This window comes from Eptatretus burgeri, chromosome 16 (genome assembly GCF_056783735.1).
Source record: "Eptatretus burgeri isolate ZD-2024b chromosome 16, Ebu_testis_v1, whole genome shotgun sequence".
In the NCBI taxonomy this organism is placed as follows: domain Eukaryota; kingdom Metazoa; phylum Chordata; class Myxini; order Myxiniformes; family Myxinidae; genus Eptatretus; species Eptatretus burgeri.
This window is the reverse complement of record NC_140976.1, coordinates 60920257-60941142: the sequence shown is the minus strand read 5'-3', so window position 1 is coordinate 60941142 and position 20886 is coordinate 60920257. Positions and strand designations below refer to the sequence as shown.

General features: G+C 45.6%; 1 protein-coding gene across 1 annotated transcript in view; it reads left to right on the top strand.

Annotated features, from left to right (window-relative positions):
• DAO (D-amino acid oxidase) overlaps positions 1 to 20886 on the top strand; it is a 98537-nt gene that overhangs the window by 6696 nt on the left and 70955 nt on the right. Inside the window, exon 2 of the mRNA XM_085859526.1 lies at positions 9833 to 10047. Coding sequence (XP_085715652.1) covers positions 9833 to 10047 — 215 coding nt within the window. The remainder of the gene's footprint in view (positions 1 to 9832; positions 10048 to 20886) is intronic.

The window sequence follows — 20886 nt, the reverse complement described above, 5'->3', positions numbered from 1 at the left end:
CAAATTTTAACACGACACAAACAATAGGAGCCCCCAACATGAGTAATAAATGAAATGCACACGTTTTACCATGATAAACAAAAGTATAACACTCACACCCACATCATCTCAATTGAGAATCCCCTTTTAAGCCAAAGTATGATCAGATGGTCTCGAACCACAGTTTTTGAACAAAACTATGTATTTTAATAAATAAAGGGAAGTCTTTTGATCTCGTGCCATGTAGACCATGTGGAGGTACTCCCTATTACCTTCAGAAATTATGATTTTCGTTGTGCAGATCACCAATCTGGATGAAATTTGGCATACTTAAACAATTTTAGACGCCGAGTTCAAATCCACTTGTTTCCACGTCGAGGATGTGATACAATTGGTCATTTTTGGCAATTAAATATAAACCGAACATTAAAGCACGATTTTGACACAGAAATGAAGAATCAAGGAGAGACTGATATGTACGTCAAAGAAAACTCTTGTGAGGTCTTAAAATGATACAATATGTTTATACAGAGCCCTATTCACTGTTAGTAAAGATATTTATAATTAAAGGTCGTAAACCGAAGCAGTTACATATTTTTACGGGCCAAAAACGTCTGGACCGACCAGACAGGCCTTCAAGTTGACCAAGGCAACTTTTTGCTTAAAAGGCAGCCACACTGGCTATTAAAGGTAGTTACATTGACTATTAAAGGCAAAGACACTGCGCGACTCAGCCTGATGAAAAGTAGAACCGCCACAAGAGGATTACTGTCTTAGAACTCCAGTATTTCTTGCTCTGAAGCGGTAGCTGAACTCGGCTCTTGACTGCTGCTATTAAAAAACTCAAGTCCACTATGACATGCTAACCAACCTGAATACTACTGTGTAGTAGATCACCACAGCAAAAGCAGTGTGACACCCGCATTCACAGTTCGTCGGCGGAATCATCGTCAGTTCTGCTTTCATCATCCATAAGTTACATTTCTGCACGAGTCTGTTCATCGTTGGCGCAGTTTTGACACCCACAACACTATGCGCAGGACAGTCCTTTTGACCGGCAAGAACACTGGTTGGTCTCGCATTTCATCTTCTTGCAATTACATTTCATCGCCTCTAACAGTTCCTTCGGCGCTGGTGGTTTGTTCAGCCAGTGAACAGTCAGTGCGCCGTTGCGTTCCACCCATCCGTGAAATGTAGGAGAAGGGGCTTCGATAAACCTCTCAGTCACGCGGTGGTGGATAGCAGACTGATAGTTCACTCTTTTGCAATACAGCATCAGAGCGTTGCTTGTAGGCGGCAACTTGTGTTCTCCCAGCGACTGGCTGCAGAATAGCATGTAGCGAGCCTCATCCACACTCTTCATGGTCAGCTGATTGTACATGGCGCAGACGAATTGTTCCAGGTTGTGAATGATATTCTGATCTAGTGTGAATTCTCGACCAATGCTCCCGAAACAGGTGATGAGATGGGGACCCTTCATCATCGAGTCGAATGGCCTTGTTTTGCCCTTACCGTGGAATGCACAGGTGGTATCACTCCCTGTGAAATTGTGCAAACCTATCAACGCATCGCAGACAGAACTTTCCAGGGCATTACTCAGCTTCCTAATGTCAACGACGATAATATCCTTGGGACTTCCTGTGACTAGATGGAAATTTCGCGCCCGAATCGACTTCGAGTGAGCCAATGCCAACACAAACACATCGGTGTCGAAACTCTCTATGCGCACCGACTCTTCATTCTGTCCTGCATGAGTGGCATGTAGCAGGAGCTTCGTGTCAGCTACCTCATGGTCACATTCAAGTTCAGGTACTGACGACACAGTCATGACACCATTTGACGCCTTGATTTTCTCACATTTGTCGGCATGACTGACGTACAACAGCATGTCACCCAGTTTTGATGGAGAGATGTTTCTCGTCCACGATTCGACGATGAACTCTATCAACGCCTCCTTGTTGGCTCCGCTCAGGAGATAATTGGCCAACTGTTTTGGAAGGGCTTGATCACGTCTGTAGATGGTTCGTACCTGAAGATCGCCCACCCTGCCGGCTCGTATGGCGTGCTCCAGGCACTTGATGCTGATACTTGGGTAAGTATCAAACACCACGTCCAGTCTCGAAGATTGGTTATGTCGTGCTTTGGCCACTACGATGTTCAGCACAATCTCTTCCAGTTTGCCGAAAGTGTTAGGCAGTGAACCAGCCTTTATCACCTGAATAACGGCCATTCCATCCACAATTGTTGCACCTTGGATGGGCCGAGCGTCCACACGGCAATCGGGCCACAGTTTCAGTATATGGTTGCGGAGTTTGGCTTTGTCCGTCTTTGCAATCGAACCATTACCGGATGCCAGCAGGAAAGATATTGTTGTGGTTACCAGATTCGCAAACCACCATTCAGGTCCCTTAGGTGAGGTATCTCGGTAAGTGCATGTGTAGTTAGGCCCAAACCCGTTGTCTAGTGGGAATACATGTCATTTATGCGAGCTGCGACTCTTCAGGATAGCCGTTTTTCTTTTACTATCTTTATTTTGGACCAACCGCCATGATCACAACCACAACATCAACCACCGACCACAACCACCGCTTCACCACAACCGCCACGACCTTCACGCACACCTCACAACCGTAGCATCGCCACCGTTCTTGCCCCGCTGTGGGTACCGGTGTTGGACTCATGCAGAACGCGCGTCGAACAGCGTGTACAAAATCACGGATTTTGTGCTTCAAAAACGGATCAAAAACGACACACGCCCACTTTTTGCCGTCCAATCGGTGAGCGAGGGGCGAATTGGCCCCGCCCCCAGGGCGATCGATATATGCAAATTTGTGGATCAAAAAGCCTTCACGCCCACTTTTTCTCGGGCCAATGGGGAGCGAGGTGAAAGGTCAAAGGGAGGGGGTCAAAGGCGAAGTTACGGGGGGGATAAAAGGACGGTGTTCGTCAGTCAGAGGAGAGTCGCAGACGAGAACGGAAAAGGAGTCAGCAGAACGAGAACGAGAAGGAGTCGGAACGAAGAGAGTCGCAAACAAGAACGGGTCGGAGAGTCAAGAAGAGGAGAGTCGGAAGCAGAGGGTCAAGACTTCGCGGGCGGTGGAGCTGCTCGTCGTGTGCGTTGGAGTCGGAACGGAGGGGACGGAGCTGTGGAAAGGCGGCGACATCGGACGAGGGGGTGCTCGCGTCGGTGCCAGGAGCTGCACGCCCGAGGGAGGCCGGCAGCGCGACCTGGCCGAGGTGGAGACGCACACCAGGGATAATAAAGATCCTCTATACCCCGAGCATCAGCAACCCCCTCCTGTTTCCCCCCGCGCTGAGATAGTGCGACCAAGGGGGCCCCGTTCCCACCCCCAGCCAGGCACTGTCCACGAGGCCCGCGGGTTGCGGGGCCATCGCCGCTCCGCGTCTCATCACCAGACGGGTAGGCCCGACCCGGTCTCGGCCTCAGGCCTACCTCATTCTTGGGGGATTTCTTTTCCTTGGTTTTGGGTATGTGTTGTCGGCGCCGTCTGTGAAGTAGAATTGTATAAGTGTTGCCGTGTGCTCGGTAGTCGGTATTAGCTCTGCACTGTGTTTTCACTTTTATGTTTGCTTTTTGTGTAAATGGAATTGTGTTTTCTTTTTTTGTGTGCATTTGGTGGAATTGTATTTGTGTGCTTCCCGTGTGCCGCGAATAAATGTGCTTTATTGTTGAACTGTTCTCCCGCTTCGCTTCGTCTTTTCCCCCATTGAACCCTCATCTTGCTTCACGTAAAGGGTTGGTAGTGGGCTGAGTACGCCTGATAATTAATCGAACCGTCGAGGTCGACGATAACACCGCTCGGTTATTCTGATAGTACGGAACGGGTCGCTTAAGTGGCCCGTGTCCGAAGTCGACCTGCGGCGAGGTGCGATCGCCCGGTCTACCCTCCGCGTGGGTACTTAGGTAGTTCGAATTTGGCGAGCAACCCTATCCCACGCGGGGGCTGATTGGCTCGATCGCGGTGAGACCGAAAGGTCCACCCGTGACTGGTTCCCGGCGTTAGTCCGAGAGGGTCACGACTGGATTGTCCGTCCGGTGGGCGACGTGCCGCGATTCGAGTTACGTGGCCGTCAGCACGCCGGCGGGCGCGAAAACCGCAACAATATGTTCGCCAGTGGGTACGCGAGCAGATCGTGGAGTGTTACATTGCTTTACTCGCCAATCAACAGCAGTCGTGTGAAAAGACGACGTTCATTCACAATTTCAACCTTCGGCGTCTGCTGGTGGGGAGTTGCCGACTTGCCTCGCGCCTTCGAGAAAGTTGCCAATTTGGCCTTCGAAATCGGACTGAAGAATGGGACCTCACCCGAGAGAAGCCGATCACGCATGAATTGCACGACAGCATTCTCTCCCTTGACATACGCGTTCATCAAGTCCGCGGAAGTGGCTGGTGGTGTGATGACACCTGAACTAATATTGACGAGTTCAAGGTGAGCGCCGGAGAAAGGGTTAATCATTTGAAGTACTGTGTCCATCACTTGTACCAACTACTGCTTCGTTCTTCTTCGAGCTCAACACATCCAAATCCTTTCTCGTTTGGGGCTCGTTGTGGATACCCGCCATGGACTCTCATTTCCTTGCAATTTCCGCACGTGCTGGTTGGGACAGGATCCACTTCTTCACAGCTGTGCTTTTCTGAGTGTAACCAATGATGCCTCCACTGGTCTTGCTGTCCTATTTAAAGTCTGCTCTATGATCTGATCACACGGGCAGTCCGTTTGCCGTCCATGAACGCTTGATAGGTGTCTGGGTGGGAGTGCTCCAGCCCGGCCATTTCCAGCCAGTAAACGGGTAAGTACCTTGCATATTTTAGGTGATCGTACGCAAAGTACCAGGGCATTGACGCTCTCGTGATCGCAAGGTGTTTCAGCCAGTTCGAAGTACGAGTTGCCCGTATAAGCTCGAGTGCTAGCTCCACCATTTCCAAGTAGGGCCATGTAATGTCCACACTTTGGTGTTTGTTCAGGTCATCCCTCACCATGAGTACTCCCGAGTATAGAACATGTAAATTGAGGTCTGAGTCACCCTGCTGTGGACCCTGGCTGGCTTCATCCTCTGTAGTTGACTCTGTTTCTGTTTTAGAGCTACTGTCTACAACAGCGGTCTGAGCAATGGAACCAATATCAATGTCCTTCATGTACACCACTTCGCTCTCAGACATTTTTGGTGGACGATAGAAAATCATGTCTGGGTACCGTTCCTGCAGTCTTTTCTTCAGTCTTGTTGCTTGGTAGTTGGCGTTATCCTGACCTTCACATACTCTGAGTAGGTCATTGAACATCTCACACAACTTCTTCATATGTATAGATTGATTTCCATCAATGAGTCTTACCTGGATTACTTTATCACAGAAAATGTCAAATGTTGAGTCATAGTTCACTTTCTGAGTTTGGAGTTTACTTTCACTCTGTCTGTGGTTTGTGTCATTCACATACTCGTCATAACATTTACGGTGATAACAAACGTCCAGTGCCACACAGTCTTTATCCTTTATAGTTGTCATTATTCTCACATCATGTTCATCTCTCCTCTGCTCAGCAGTTTCCCTCAGCTTTCCTCCATCCTGTGTTTCTGCCAGGGACAACTGATCACGTTGAGATTTTCCTTTGACACGGATGAATTTGTCTTTTTTCTGGTATATCACACAAATTCTTGGCAGTACGCCAGCTGATTTGCCAGCCACCCTTTCTACAGAGGTTCTGAGGGATTTTCTACGTATTTTGTGGTTTGATTGCCCCTCTTCTTCTAGTCCGCCCACCACCTCACTGGCTCTCGCAGAAACTGCATTAGTGCTGGCTTCTGATTTCTTTTTCCTGGCTTCAGTACGTTTTATATGATCCTTGTTACAAAACGACGCATAGCAGAACCGGTGACAGCCGGCATCCGCAGGAGGATCAGTCATTGGCAGCAGTTTCATCATTTGTTGATAGTTTCACTATCTGTGGCGTCGCACCAAGCCTTCGCACACTCACATACCTTACGCCAGCTCTTATCCGTGAATTGCGTCACTTTCTCATCATCCTCCGTGCCCAAGTGTATGAAACAATGCATATTTGGTTGTTGAAAGACCAAAAATCACTCGAAATCATCAGACAACCATGGGCGCCACCATCTTGATTTGTTGTTTCCTGGTCGTTTCCTCCGCGATTACAAGCATGCCATGCCTACTTCACGGCGGTAATTTCAAATGGTAATAACTGTCGGTGTGTCAACTTGTGCATATGGAAACAAGTAGGAATTTCAATGGTGTGTTCTCATGAATGTACAGGGTGAATTTCGTTTAGATTGGTGATCTGCACAACGAAACTGAACGAACCGACCCACCTCCACATGACCCAATGTGGTAAGGGCTGGCATTATGCCCCAGAGGTATGCACACTCACCTCTAAGCTGTTTAGCCTGGGTTTGAATCTCGACCCAGATATAAACCAGTATTTCAAGGGCAGGTGCTTCATCAATGTGTCCCACGGATGGACATTAAACCGGGCGTCCTGTCTGCTGGCATTAGTTCTTTATGCGTCTTTCACACTAGTCGGTGTCTTTCTTGGCGTTGATGGAAGAAAATAAAGCTTTGGAGCCAGATAAACATCCTGGAGTATCAGAGAAGGAAGAGCAGGTAGGTATGACATTGACATGTATAACATCATGCTTATCTGCAGGGGCCAACATGAGTCTTGTCTCATTGATGTATTATCCTTTGCTCATACAACAAGATAGCCATTCTTCGCAAAAACACTAACAGCGACACCACTGATCCACCCAGACTTCAACTAGTTGTAGGCATCCAAAGTTTTCCATGCCTTCATCTTTCAGGATATACATTTTGTAAATATATAATAATTTTATTAAATCTGAATATAAAATGGTTGGAAAGTTTGTCTCGCTTCTGGACCTTGCTATATTCGGCGATTCATATGGGTCTATGTTACCGAAAACCTGTCTTGTTATAATACCACTCCAAAGACAAAGTGTCCAATGGATTGACGTACCCAATCTTCGGGACAAGCTTTGACCGATATTTTTTGGCCAGAAAGCAAACAAATCACAATAACTAGACCGATGGTGAATGTGGTGTTTTATCTTCTTTTATTTTTACGGTTGCGGAGCTAAAGCTTCACCTTGGATGGAATGAGGTGCCGGAGTGGCGCTCTGGCAGCACTACACCCCTGGGACTATTCCATTCCAAGAAGTCGAAACAAGATCACATTTCCAGAAAGAGGTCACTGGAAAGGTTGGTTAACTGTGAAGAGATTCACGAAGGTCAACTTCCGAAAGCGACTCGGCGAAAAGAAGACTCCATTCCACTTCCACACATTGACGGTGAGGATTTGGTTGACCTCGAGTAACAGTGCCACCACAAGTGCTCCAAAGAGTGATTTATGCCAAAAAAAACCTGCCAAGCCATTGACACCGATCCAAACATGGATGCATTCGAAAAATTCTGTGATGGCATAATAAGAGTACAACTACTAGGTAAGAAGGACATTCTTACATGAGCCAGACTCAACAAGCTCTTCATACGAACAATTAAGCAAGTGGAAGGCACCGATGCTCCATATCGGACATGGAAGCCGAATAAAAGGCTACCTTTCCCCAGGTAAACCTTTTCTCTCCAGAAAAGGTTTCCCCAGGTCATCTTTCTGACACCAGACAACCATTATTCTGAAACCCTTTCGGCAGAAGATCTGGAAGATGTTGTGGTAACTTCACATGTGGAGGGCAACTTAATATCTGCTGAAAGCTCCACTCATGAGGAAGATGATGATCAACAGAAAAGAAAAGAGCACTTCCAACACGGCACACACCGGACACAAATTACCACCTGCGGACACTATACAATGCTGCTCCAGTCATGATTCGCTGATTAGTGGTAATGAACGACCAACACCGCCTTGACCTCAAACTGCATCACACTTGTCCGGGAAGGATGAAAACACACTATATCAATTTAAATATTTTCAAATTCATCCCATTTCCAACAAAACAATTTTTTGTCATAAAATATACATTTGGTTGAGTTTTGGCCAGGTTTGATTGATTTATTGATTAATTTATTGATCATGTAACAAAACATGAAATTCATCTTCCCAGTCATTTTGTCCAATAAATGTACAACAACCAAATAAACAATAAATACACTTCATGTGGCACTTCAACACCTTGGATTAAAACATTCACGTCCACTTGTCGTTTTTTGGATGCAGAGTCGAGGCTCGTGGAAGAGCGAGTGCAATGACAGGACGAAAGGAACAGTGGAGAGAGAGGAAAAACATCAATAGCAGAGTTTAAGGCCAAGTTAGATAGTGACTTGGACAAACAATGGGTGTGGGGAGGAATAGGGGCAGGAGAGGGTGCATGGAGGTCAACAAGATGGATACAGAAGGAAACTCTCAGGAGGGAAAACTGACAAAAAAAAAAATGAGGAGGGCTTGGGAGTAAGGGGGGTTAACGAGGGTAGAAAAGATTATAGTTTTTGGATTGGGGATGATCTGAGATTTCCGTAAACCATTTAAGGAATCCTAAAACAGCTGTCACATCAAATCGTTGAAACTTTGACATAAAAAATAAACATAAGAGATGGAGACTTAATTCCTTTGGTACCAGGTCTCTTCGGAGAATCCTTAGCTCTCGCTGGTTGGACTTTGTGTCCAACAAGCGGTTGCTGAGAGAGAATAAAATGAGATTTGTTACCTGCATGGTCCGTGAGCGTCAGCTGCGGCCGTATTGCCAGGTGACTCGTCTTCCTGACGCTGATCCTCCTCACCAGATTCTCTCAGTGAGGGAGCCTCGTGGGTGGAGGAGGCCAATGGGCCGACCATGTTCATCATAGTTGCAACAGGTTGATCAGCATCTCAAGGAGATGGGGATGGGTCAGGCATCTGCCTGGGGGATGGCCGGACGGATGCCCCTGGAGTACTGGTGGAAAGTGGACGTAGTGACGCCCTGCTCCGGCACATGCTCCTTTACCTGATCTGACTTACCGCAGTTGATACAGCGCCTTTTACATCACTGTAAATAACACGTTACATTCATCATTCTTGCTTGTTGTTTGTGTCCTTTATGACGTCCCTAAAACAGTGTTTCTTGTTTGGAATGATTTTCAATTTTGTTTGACTGCCAGACAGACAGAGTAAAATAATTATCTCACTCTTCTCTGCACCTTAGTGGGGCAACTTAGCTAAATATAGCATAACAATTGTGCATTTTGTGAGGAAAGCACCAAATTTGGCACACCAGTATCCTAACATATTATGAACAGATTTGGATATTGGGCCATCTCAAATTCAGCCGCTGATGGCTGTGGCAGCCATTTTCCACTGCCATCAAAAATTTTGAGATGGCCCAATATCCAAATCTGTTCATAATATGATAGGCGACTGGTGTGCCAAATTTGGTGCTTTCCTCACAAAATGCACAATCGTTATGCTCAGTTGCCCCACTACCTGTGCAATCAGAACAAATTCAGAGCCAAAGTACTGTGAAACTCCAGGTTCGTTTTCATATTCATGTTCTGATTTGTGTTTAAAATATAACACTCAGTTGAAATCAAGTAGTTCCTCGATCATAAACTTATGCTTGTGGACAGACAGACAGACAGACAGACAAAGTGAATGGATTGGTTAACCTCAGTCTTCGCTTTGGGTGTGTGGGGTAATAAGCATACTTTGAAGCCCTCTTAGCAATCAAATGAAGCGAATTAAATGAAGTAAAATCTATAATCTACATGCTATGTACAAAATCATCAATATTTTTGAGCCAATAAATATAGTTTTATTCTCATTCATTCTCTGTCTGTCTGTCTGTCTGTCTGTCTCTGTCCGTCTTATCTAGTTACAAGCATCTGCTGGAGGCCTTCGGGTAGCCATTGTTGGAGCTGGTGTTATCGGCCTTTCCTCTGCCTTGGCCATAGTTGAGCACTATGGAGGCCCTCCTCTTGGTCCCACGATCACCATATTTGCTGAGGCGTTTTCACCTCACACCACAGGTGACCATGTAGCTGGCTTATGGCAGCCATATCCATATGGACCCGTTCCTTCCGTTGAGACGTGAGTATTATGTAGTACATTGGCCACTAAAATATGCTGGATCTTGGTGTTAGTACGTGTTCAAATGTGGTTTTGAATACGCTTTATTTTAAAGGAATTTTTATATTCGGCGAGTTTAATCTAAACTATGTTACCTGAATAATGAGTTTACAAGTATTGTTCAGAGTTATTCAGAAAAGAGGGATGAAGCATTGGAGATGATCTTTCAACCTTGACAACATGGTCCCCACAAACAAGAGGCTTGTTCGATGATTATCCTGCTTGACTAAGCACGGCTGGAAGGGGATACAAGACTGATAGGGCTGTGATGCAAGATCATGACAAATATGGTGCAAACACAGCTGCAAAGTTTTAAAATGAAGTCAGTTTAGAGGAGAATCTGTACAGTGTTCACTCCAAAATATTGACTGATATAAAAAAATAAAGCTTTAAAATGTGCCATAAAAGCATTAACGAACATGTTATATTCATTTTAAATGTTTGAAAAACTTTCTCGCACCCAACTACAAGCATGTGCAACAATGTGGTAGTTCAGACTGTTTTTCAAGGCTGGCTGGTGACAGAACTCTGAATAGTTAATTGCATGCATGAAGATCAAAGCTTGCGGCCTATACTCTTCTTGACTAGCAAAAGTACCCGTCTCCAGTGACGGGAAAAGTTTAAGTTAATTTATTAATTTACGTTATTTCATGGAGTTAAAAAGGGTTAATTGTGTTGCACTCTTGGTTTCACTCACAGCCAAATACCACCCACCGTGAAATGGTGGTGCGACATCAGGCAGCAGAGGTTGAATTTGTCTAAAAAGAGGACAAAATATAGTAATTTTAAAGAGTGTGTTACTCCATGAAGATCTCTATTGTCAGGTCAGGTCAGGTCATGATAATGTCAGGTCAGGTTCGATCTGTGACCTGCTACAGGTACCATGTAAACCTGTACTAACCTGTTCCATGGTCGGGTTGTCGGCGACTAAACCGTCTCCCCCACCAGGTTTTCTGGTGAGGGGGGTGTTTGGATATGGACACCCAGCAGGATTAAAAACAAAACCTATCAAAGGGCGGAGGAGCTCCTTGTGAGCCAACGGCCATCCATATCTAGTGCCCAACTGTGTCTGCAGACGTCCTCCTGCAGTTGGGTTACTTCTTATTAGGAGGTTGGTGGCAGGATTTACACTCCAGCCACCGTAAAACCCTTCATGCCGCAAAACGCAAAAACGCAAAAAAATCTGAAAACCCACTCCGTGGGAGTACCTCCTGTGCAGCTTCCCTTCGCAGGGCAGCTCACCGGATGACGGGATTGGGGCAAAGCCTTCGGGACCCTCAATCTTTGATAGGAGGGAAACCACGGGGTAACATCCCTGGGTCAGATTGCGGGAGAGTGTGTCGGAGTGGTGCTGAGGTGTCGTCCACCAGATGGCGGTCTCCTTGGGTTAACCTGAGGCGGTCCCTTCGGGTGGGTGCCTGGAATGTCCTATCCCTAAGAGAGGATGATCACCTGTCTCTGTTATCATCTGAGCTCAAGCGTTTGGACATCGGGATTGCAGCTCTCTCTGAGGTTCGGAGACCGGATTGCGGTGAGATAATGGTGGGTGGTTACACCTACTATTGGTCTGGTCGCTTTGATGGTTACCATACCCAAGGAGTTGCTGTAGCTATGTCCAATAAGCTGACCCCAATGATAATTGAGGTAACACCGGTCAACGAGCGTATTATGAGATTAAGGATTCATCACTCCTTAGGTGTCATTTCTGTGGTCTCTGTTTATGCTCCGACTGAGGCGAGTGATCTCACCGTGAAGGATGCATTCTACGCCACGCTCGAGTCTGTGGTTGATCAGTGCCCCAGACGAGATACACTTCTAGTCTTGGGGGATTTCAATGCATCGACTGGAACTGATAGGGATGGTTATGAGGTGTGTGTTGGTCCCCATGGGTCAGGAACTATGAACCAGAATAGCACTAAGTTCCTTGACTTTGCAAGAAGTCATGGACTTAGGGTGGCTGGTTCATGGTTTCAACGCCCACAAGCTCATCGCTGGACTTGGTATTCCAACGCTGGCGGTGTGGCAAAGGAGATTGACCATGTCCTCATTGACAGTCGTTGGAGGATGATCCAGAACTGCAGGGTCTACCGGAGTGCTCAGTTCCTCAATACTGACCACAGGCTTGTTGTAGCAACTCTAAAGCTGCACCTTAAATCCTGGAGAATGGTACCATCCCAGCCTAGGCTGGATGTTGCCAAGCTCAGGGATGAGAGAGTAGCTGAGGAGTTTGCGAACAGGCTGAGTGGACACTTGGGGGGTCTGGGTGCTTTGGGGGGTCCTGAAGAGTTGTGGAGCGCCTTTAAGACCACCGTCCTTGATGTTGCCGGTGGATGTCTTGGAACTCACCGCAGGGCAAAGAAGAATTTTGTCTCTCAAGGGACACTGGATACCATTGACCAGAGTCGCAGGGCCAGGCTGAATGGCAGAGCTGAGCTGTTCAGGGAGCTGAGGCGTAAAACTGTACGTGCACTGAGGGTGGACAAGGAGGCCTATGTGCGAGGAATCTGTGAGGGGGTAGAGCATCACCTGTGGACAGGTGATTCTCGTCCCGCTTACAGGGGAATTCGCGCATTACATTCATCCAAGCCCATCCCTCGGAGCACTGCAGTTCGAGCAGAGAGTGGTAGGCTCGTGACAGAGGAGTCTGAAGTGAAGGCCCGCTGGGCCGGTTATTTTGAGCGGTTGTACCAGGCTGATCCCCCAGCTGTCGAGTTGGACGTCAAGGGTGTTACAATCCCTGTTGCTGACCCACGAATCAACTGTGGTCCACCTTCACTTGGGGAAACACGGGCTGCGGTGAACCAGTTGAAACGGGGCAAAGCTCCAGGGATTTGTGGCATCCATGCCGAACTTCTCAAGGCTGGTGGAAATGCTGCACTCGTGTCGTTGCATGCAATTTTGTGCTCTGCCTGGAACACAGCCATCATCCCAACTGACTGGAAGAGGGGCCTTTTTGTCCCTCTCTGGAAAGGGAAGGGTGATCGCCAAGACTGCAACAACTACCGAGGGGTGACGCTGCTTTCAGTGCCGGGCAAGGTCTTTGCTCGGATAATTCTTGATAGGGTTCGCCACCATCTGCTTGAGCACCAGCATCCAGAGCAGTCAGGCTTTACACCAAAGAGGTCAACGATTGACCGTATCCTTGCCCTTCGTGTCCTCACCGAACACAGACGAGAGTTTCGGCAGGGGCTGCTTGCAGCCTATGTTGATCTCTGTAAAGCGTTCGATTCAGTGAATCGGGATGTCCTCTGGAGGATTCTTGGTCTTCGTGGGGTGCCACCAAAACTGATCGATCTGATGTCTGAACTCTACTCTGGTTCTGAGAGTGCTGTGAAGTGTGGTGGTACCACCTCTGACTTATTTCCAGTTGTTACTGGAGTTCGTCAGGGATGTGTACTTGCCCCCACACTTTTCAGCACTTGTATGGACTGGATTTTAGGGAGGATGTCGGAGAGATCAAGTTGCGGTGCATCGTTTGGGAATGTCAAGATCTCGGACCTTGATTTTGCAGATGATGCAGTCATCTTTGCGGAGACTTTAGACATCCTTTTGGGGGCCCTCGAGGTGCTGAATGAAGAGTCGGAGCCGCTGGGATTACGGGTTTCTTGGGTCAAAACTAAGATCCAGGCTTTCGGTGACATCTTGGATGCTGCTGTCCTGTCTGTGTCTTTTTGTTATGAGGATGTTGAGGTCGTGGAGAGATTCACTTACCTTGGCAGTGATATTCATGTCTCTGCTGGCTGCGAGTCAGAGGTCAATAGACGTCTGGGTCGGGCCTGGGGAGTCATGGATTCACTGGATCATGGGGTGTGGCGCTGCCGGTACCTGTGCGGGAGGACGAAAGTCCGAGTCTTCAGGTCCTTGGTACTTCCAGTCTTGCTCTATGGGTGCGAGACTTGGACCCTGACCAAGGATCTGAGACAGAGACTTAATTCCTTTGGTACCAGGTGTCTACGGAGAATCCTTGGCTATCGCTGGTCGGATTTTGTGTCCAACGAGCGGTTGCTGAGAGAGACTCGGATGAGATTTGTTACCTGCATAGTCCGTGAGCGTCAGTTGCGGCTGTATGGACACGTGGCTCGTTTTCCTGATGCTGATCCTGCTCACCAGATTCTCTCAGCGAGGGAGTCTCATGAGTGGAGGAGGCCAGTGGGCCGAACACGTGCCTCATGGTTGCAGCAGGTTGACCACCATCTCAAGGAGATGGGGATGGGCCTGGCATCTGCCTGGGGGATGGCCAGACGGAGGCCCCTGGAGTACCGACGGAAAGTGGACGCAGCGACGCGCTGTTCTGGCACATGCTCCCATACCTGACCTGACCTTGGTTTCACTCACAGCCAAATACCACCCACCGTGAAATGGTGGTGCAACATCAGGCAGCAGAGGTTGAATTTGTCTAAAAAGAGGACAAAATATAGTAATTTTATAGAGTGTGTTACTCCATGAAGATCTCTATTAAATCTACTTTAATCCAGATGTTCATGTTGATTTTAAAGATTACTGGAAGGTTCAATAATGTGGCTGAATACTGTACATTGCATCAAGAAAAATGAAATGAAAATTCAAAATAACTAATCAGAAGCTTTTCAAATGCAGCGTGGGAAGTGGCAGCTGGAAATGGAAGACAGACAAACACATGGAAAGACACAACAGTTCACAAAATATATATGACTCGCAAAGGTCCCCAGCATTGCTGGGCATTAAGAGGTCCCTCTTCCCACCGCTTCTCTTCCCTCCTCCCACCCACACCCCTCCATCTGGACTCCAATCCCACCCTTTCCCCTCGCCCACCCCTTCCCTCTGTACTCCCACTGCACCCCTTCCACACCTTCCTCCCTCCCCTTTTCCATCGCACCCCTCCCACTCTCTCCAGAATCCCACCTCACCCCTTTCCTTCCTTCCTCCAACCACCTCCTACCCCATCCCCAACCAGTGATGGCAAATGTGAATGGGCATTTCAAGTTCCATCATCATGACGAACAACTTTCATTCCCACTTCCCACTGACGTTCGCATGTTCTGGACCTGCTCATGAGATCTAAAGGCTAGTTCTGACCACCTATTTTGCCTCCGTGCTGTATCTAATGCTTGTTCGAGTTCTCGGGTTTCTGGATTCTCACATTCACTTCTCTTGGCTGCAGTGTTGGACAGTTGCATGGTAACGAGTCAATATGCGCCTTTTTAAAGTATTAATGCAGATTTCTGGGTAAACAACATTTCGTGTTCTCCCATTTGGAACCAAAAAGGTCAACTGTCTGTCATCATGGGGTCCAACAGTTTGAAGAGAATCGCCGTGAAACCTGGAATCAGCAATGAAGAAAACGCCATGAAAGAGACCTGCAACCTATGGACCACGACCTCTTTGTGTGCAACATCTGTGGAAGACCGTGCAAAGCCCAGATTTGTCTTCAGATTCAACTAAGATTCAACATCCTTGCAGTGACATCTGTTAAGCTCGTCAATGTTTCATTTACGATGGGGGTCACCATCAACTTCATCTTCAAAGGACTTTTTTGTTTGTTTGTATACACAGTCGAGGCTCGTGGAAGAAGCTAGCACACTGAACACATCAGGATGTAACAGGATGCAAAAAGAACAGTCGAGAGGGGAGGAAAATACCAACAACAGTGTAAAAGCATAAGATAGAGGAAGACTTGGACAAACAAATGGTGTGGGGAGGAATGGGGGCAGCAGAGGATGCATGGGGTGGGCAAGACGATGAAGAAGATGGATACAGAAGAAAACTTCAAGGAGGAAAAACTGGAAATTTGGAAGGAGGAGGGATTAGAGTGGGGGTAACGAGGGTATAAAAGATCATGGCTTTGGATTGGGGACGATTTGAGATGGTGGTGAGCAGCTGTCTTGAAAACCTGGGGGGAAGAATGAGATTGAAGAGAAAGTGGAAATTGGTTCCACAGTCTAGAAAAAGTGGAACGAATGAGTGGAGGTGAGCAGTGATCCTGGATTTCGGTAGTTTTACAGAAAGGAGTTGATGGTGTGCCATGCGTGCCATGCAGAAACCTGGGGGACAGGGACAAAGCACGGAAAGAGCAGAGGGTGCAACACCAGGAAGGATGCTGTCGATGATAAAGGGACCACCGACCTGTCTGCGATGGTAAAGTGATAAGCCCATAGACTCAGCTTTATCGTGGGTGATGCCAATAATGTTAAAGGCCTTGCTTTCCACGGCGTCAAACTGAGAAAGATGTGAGGCAGGGAAGCCAGCCCAGAAGGGATAGCAGTACTCCACCAAGCTGAAGATGAAGGCCTTGTAGGTGGATTGAGGTTCAGGTGTGCCAAGGAAAGACTTTGTACAACGGAGATGCCCAGTCAGTGACTGGCTTTGGAGTTCCAAGAAGGTGAAGGAGAGAAGGGCAATATTATTCTCCAAGTGCATTCAGGAATTCAGTTTGGATCCATAGAATGCCCTCAAATCTTTCGGATTGGGTGAAAATGTGGAGATCATTTGCAGAGATAAATCTTCAGGGATTTCAGATAAATCTTCAGGAAATTCTGGTTGGTCATTTGTGCACACCTGAAACAGCAGGAGTAGTAGCATTCAGTGTTGAGACAGTCCAGTCCATTCCATTGAATAGGCCAACGTCTTTTCTGACAACCGATCTCAATAAAACAATGCTTATTCTGGAGTACACAGAATTGTATAATTAATTATATTTATCAAAATTATTGTCAGTTTTGGAGTGCATGATGATTTACAACAAATAGAAATCAACAGATCCTGTAATTTGGACAAATCAACAAATACAGCTTCAAATCACCAACAGGTAACAAATCAACAAATACAGCTTCAAATCACCAACAGGTAACAAATCAACAAATACAGCTTCAAACTAGAGGGGGAGCACTCGGTAGAGTGCAAAACCTCCGCCGCCAATACTGCGAGGTCACTCAAGTGAACCTGATATCCTATTCATTCAATTTGAGTCAACAGTGCTCACAGAGTTATAGTTTGCAACTTTCCCTTTTACTTTTAACTTTTACATACTCAATTCATTCATCATAACTTGATTCCTTGAGACAGAAATTGATTTTACGTGGGTATATCCACCTGCAGTTCCAAAATCAGCCGCAATTATAATTTTGGCATGTTTTTTTTGTTGGAAATCACTTATAACATGTAGAAATGCAAAAAAAAAAAAAAAAAAAAAAAAAAAATCGAAATTTTGTTGAAAAAAAAGTTGCAAAAATTTTTTTTCTCAAGCAATTTTTTTGGGGGGGTGGAAATCACTTAAAACATGGAGAAATGCAAAAAAAATTTTTTTCAAACTGGCCGCCATAGCGGCCATATTGGATTTTGGACCAAGTCCAAAACCTAATGGCATGATCCTTGGACCAGACCGAACCCCCCCACCAAGTTTCGTCGAAATCCGTCGAGGAATTTTTCTGTAATACTGTTCACAAACAAACAAACAAACAAACAAACAGAAAGGGGTGAAAACAGTAACCTCCATCCATCTTCGATGGTGGAGGTTCATCAACAACAGGTGACAAATCAACAAATATAGCTTCAAATCAACAAATATAGCTTCAAATCAACAACAGGTGACAAATCAACAAATACAGCTTCAAATCACTAACAGGTAACAAATCAACAACTACAGCTTCAAATCACCAACTAGAGGGGAGCACTTGGTAGAGTGCAAATCCTCCGCCACCAATACTGCTGGGTAACTCAAGTGAATCTGATATCCTATTCATTCAATTTGACATCAACGGTGCTCACAGAGTTATAGTTTGCAACTTTCCCTTTTACTTCCTCAATTCATTCGTCATAACTAGATTCCTTGAGACAGAAATTGATTTTACGTGGGTATATACACCTGAAGTTCCAAAATCAGCCGCAATTATAATTTTGGCATGTTTTTGTTGGAAATCACTTATCACATGTAGAAATGCAAAAAAAAAAAACTTGAAATTTTGTTGAAAAAAAATTTGCAAATTTTTTTTTCTCAAACAATTTTTTTTGGGGGGGGTTGGAAATCACTCAAAACATGTAGAAATGCAAAAACAAAAGAAATCGAAATTTTGTTGAAAAAAAAGTTGTAAAAATTTTTTTCTCTAACAATTTTTTTTTGCGGGGGGGGGGGGGGTTGGAAATCACTTAAAACATGTAGAAATGCAAAAAAAAAAAAATCAATTTTTTTTTCAAATGGCCATAGTGGCCATATTGGATTTTGGACCAAGTCCAAAATCTATTGGCATGATCCTTGGACCAGACCTAACCCCCACACCAAGTTTCGTCGAAATCCGTCGAGGAGTTTTTCCGTAATACTGTTCACAAACAAACAAACAAACAAACAAACAGAAAGGGGTGAAAACAGTAACCTCCGATCTTCGATGGCGGAGGTTAAAAATCACCAAGAGGTAACAAATCAACAAATACAGCTTCAAATCACCAACAGGAAACAAATCAACAAATACAGCTTCAAATCACCAGCAGCTGACAAATCAACAAATACAGCTTCAAATCACCAACAGGTAACAAATCAACAAATACAGCTTCAAATCACCAACAGGTAACAAATCAACAAATACAGCTTCAAATCACCAACAGCTGACAAATGAACAAATACAGCTTCACATCACCAACAGGTGACAAATCAACAAATACAGCGACAAATCAACAAATACAGCTTCAAATCACCAACAGCTGACAAATCAACAAATACAGCTTCACATCACCAACAGGTGACAAATCAACAAATACAGCTTCAAATCAACAGGTGACAAATCAACAAATACAGCTTCAAATCAATAACAGGTGACAAATCAACAAATACAGCTTCAAATCACCAACAGGTAAAAAATCAACAAATACAGCTTCAAATCACCAACAGCTGACAAATCAACAAATACAGGCCCTCTAATTTTGCTGTATTTGAAGTCAACTGTGATATATTGAGGTAACTTGCAACTGCTTTTCATGAACGTCCTGCGAAAGAAACAAAAAAACAGAGTTTGGTCATCAGTTACCTGCCTTACCACTATTGGCATTATTCTAACCATTGGCATCTGCTCATACAGCTTAATTTGAGGTTGAGGTGGGGGGGGGGGGTGGTGCAAGGGTTAGGGTTAGGGTACACATTTCCACTTAATTTAAGGTTGAGCAGAATAAGGACATTGGACAATAACTCTTTGCACCTCGGCTCATTGTGCAGTTTGGGTTGTGGAACCACTTTGACCCGTCTCCACTGCCAGGATATAATATGCATCGTCTCCATGCAAGAGTTGAAAAGGTCAAACAGCCATTTTTGTGCCATCATCCAAAATGTAGTAATAATTAATTATACAGTACATACCATGGAGTTCAGCTGCATTTCTACATTTCATGGTTGCCATGGCCATTTTTATGCCAACAGCACACACTATCGAGATCTGCCAAATTTCAAGGTTGCCATGGCTATTTTTATATCCACATTAGATACCACGAGATCAGCTGCCTTGCCGCATTTCAGGTTCTCACGGCTATTTTTATCTCCACAGTACTGAGCTGCTCATTTTGATCTTTGTTCTTTCTGACGAGGGAATAAAGCTCATACTTTATTTGTTACAGGTTCTGTTGGGATTTGTGGGTTGATTTGCCATTTCAAATTAGTTGGTTTGCGACTTGGTTGGGAAAATTACAGCAATGTGGTTTTCTTGTTGTCCATCAGGATTCATTTTAGGAATAGTGATGTCCTCATGAAAAATTGAAGAGTGATGAAAAATTCATGGTTTGATATTTGAACATTTTTAAGGCCTGGAAAATATGTCTCACTGTGTCTGTTGCTCTGGGAGGATGGTCAACGGGCACCCCCATCAACTTCTGCCATCAGCCACTGTCAGGGATTGAACTTGTAGGCCTCGCAGTCAGTCGTGATCTCTCCTGGGCTGAACACCGCAAATCTGCCCTCCAAGGCCAACCACAGACTGGGCATGCTCCATCATTCCAAGTCATTCCTTGAAAAATCAGAACGATTCACTGCCTACAAGGATTTTGTCCATAGCTCAATGAGGTACTGTTATCCCCATGGGCAGGCAGCCCAGAATCACATCTGTTTTTTCCTGGAATCCATAGCTCTTGATATTATTGGCATCTTCCCCAGTGAATCTCTTTCCGGTTTCAGATTTCGGGGCTTGACAGCTTTATCTTTGTCTCTGAGTCGCCTGATTCCAAAGTTAGGTAAACTTTTCCAGATTTGTTTTTGTTGCCGTCCACTCTCTTTAATTCGTTTCTTCATCGTATTGTGTGCTCATCGTCGTGTCTTCGTGCCTGTTGGTTATTTGATCTTGTGCATATGCCTCGGCTGGTTAGACCTTCCATTTGTTCAACAGGCCTGCTTTCTCATTCATGCACTCATTGCTAAACTTCATTTTTTTTCCTCATCCCCCATTTATTACTCAGATTTTTTTTTCTTCACGCTGCCTCAAAACTTATCCCTCGTTCTTCCTTCCTTCCTTTTCAAAACAACCACAGATAAATGGTGGAGTCATTCATAATTTCCACTCATTCTGATCTCGTTCCCGAAGTCAATAAATCCCAAAGAATGTATTTTCTTATCTCCCCTTTTCTTTGTCCCTCTCTCCTGAGATGTATCAGTAGTTTATGATAATGCATGCATACATGGGTGCACCGGTGTATGGTTAAGCAGACAGGTGACCCGCCCATGTTCTGGTGCTGTGCTGTGTTGTGCCCGTGTCTGGATTAAACCTATTGTTCTCACTTCAGAGCCTTCGTCCCTCTCTATTGAGTACATTACAGTGTCGACGAGGATATCTTCATACATCGGCATATCGCAAG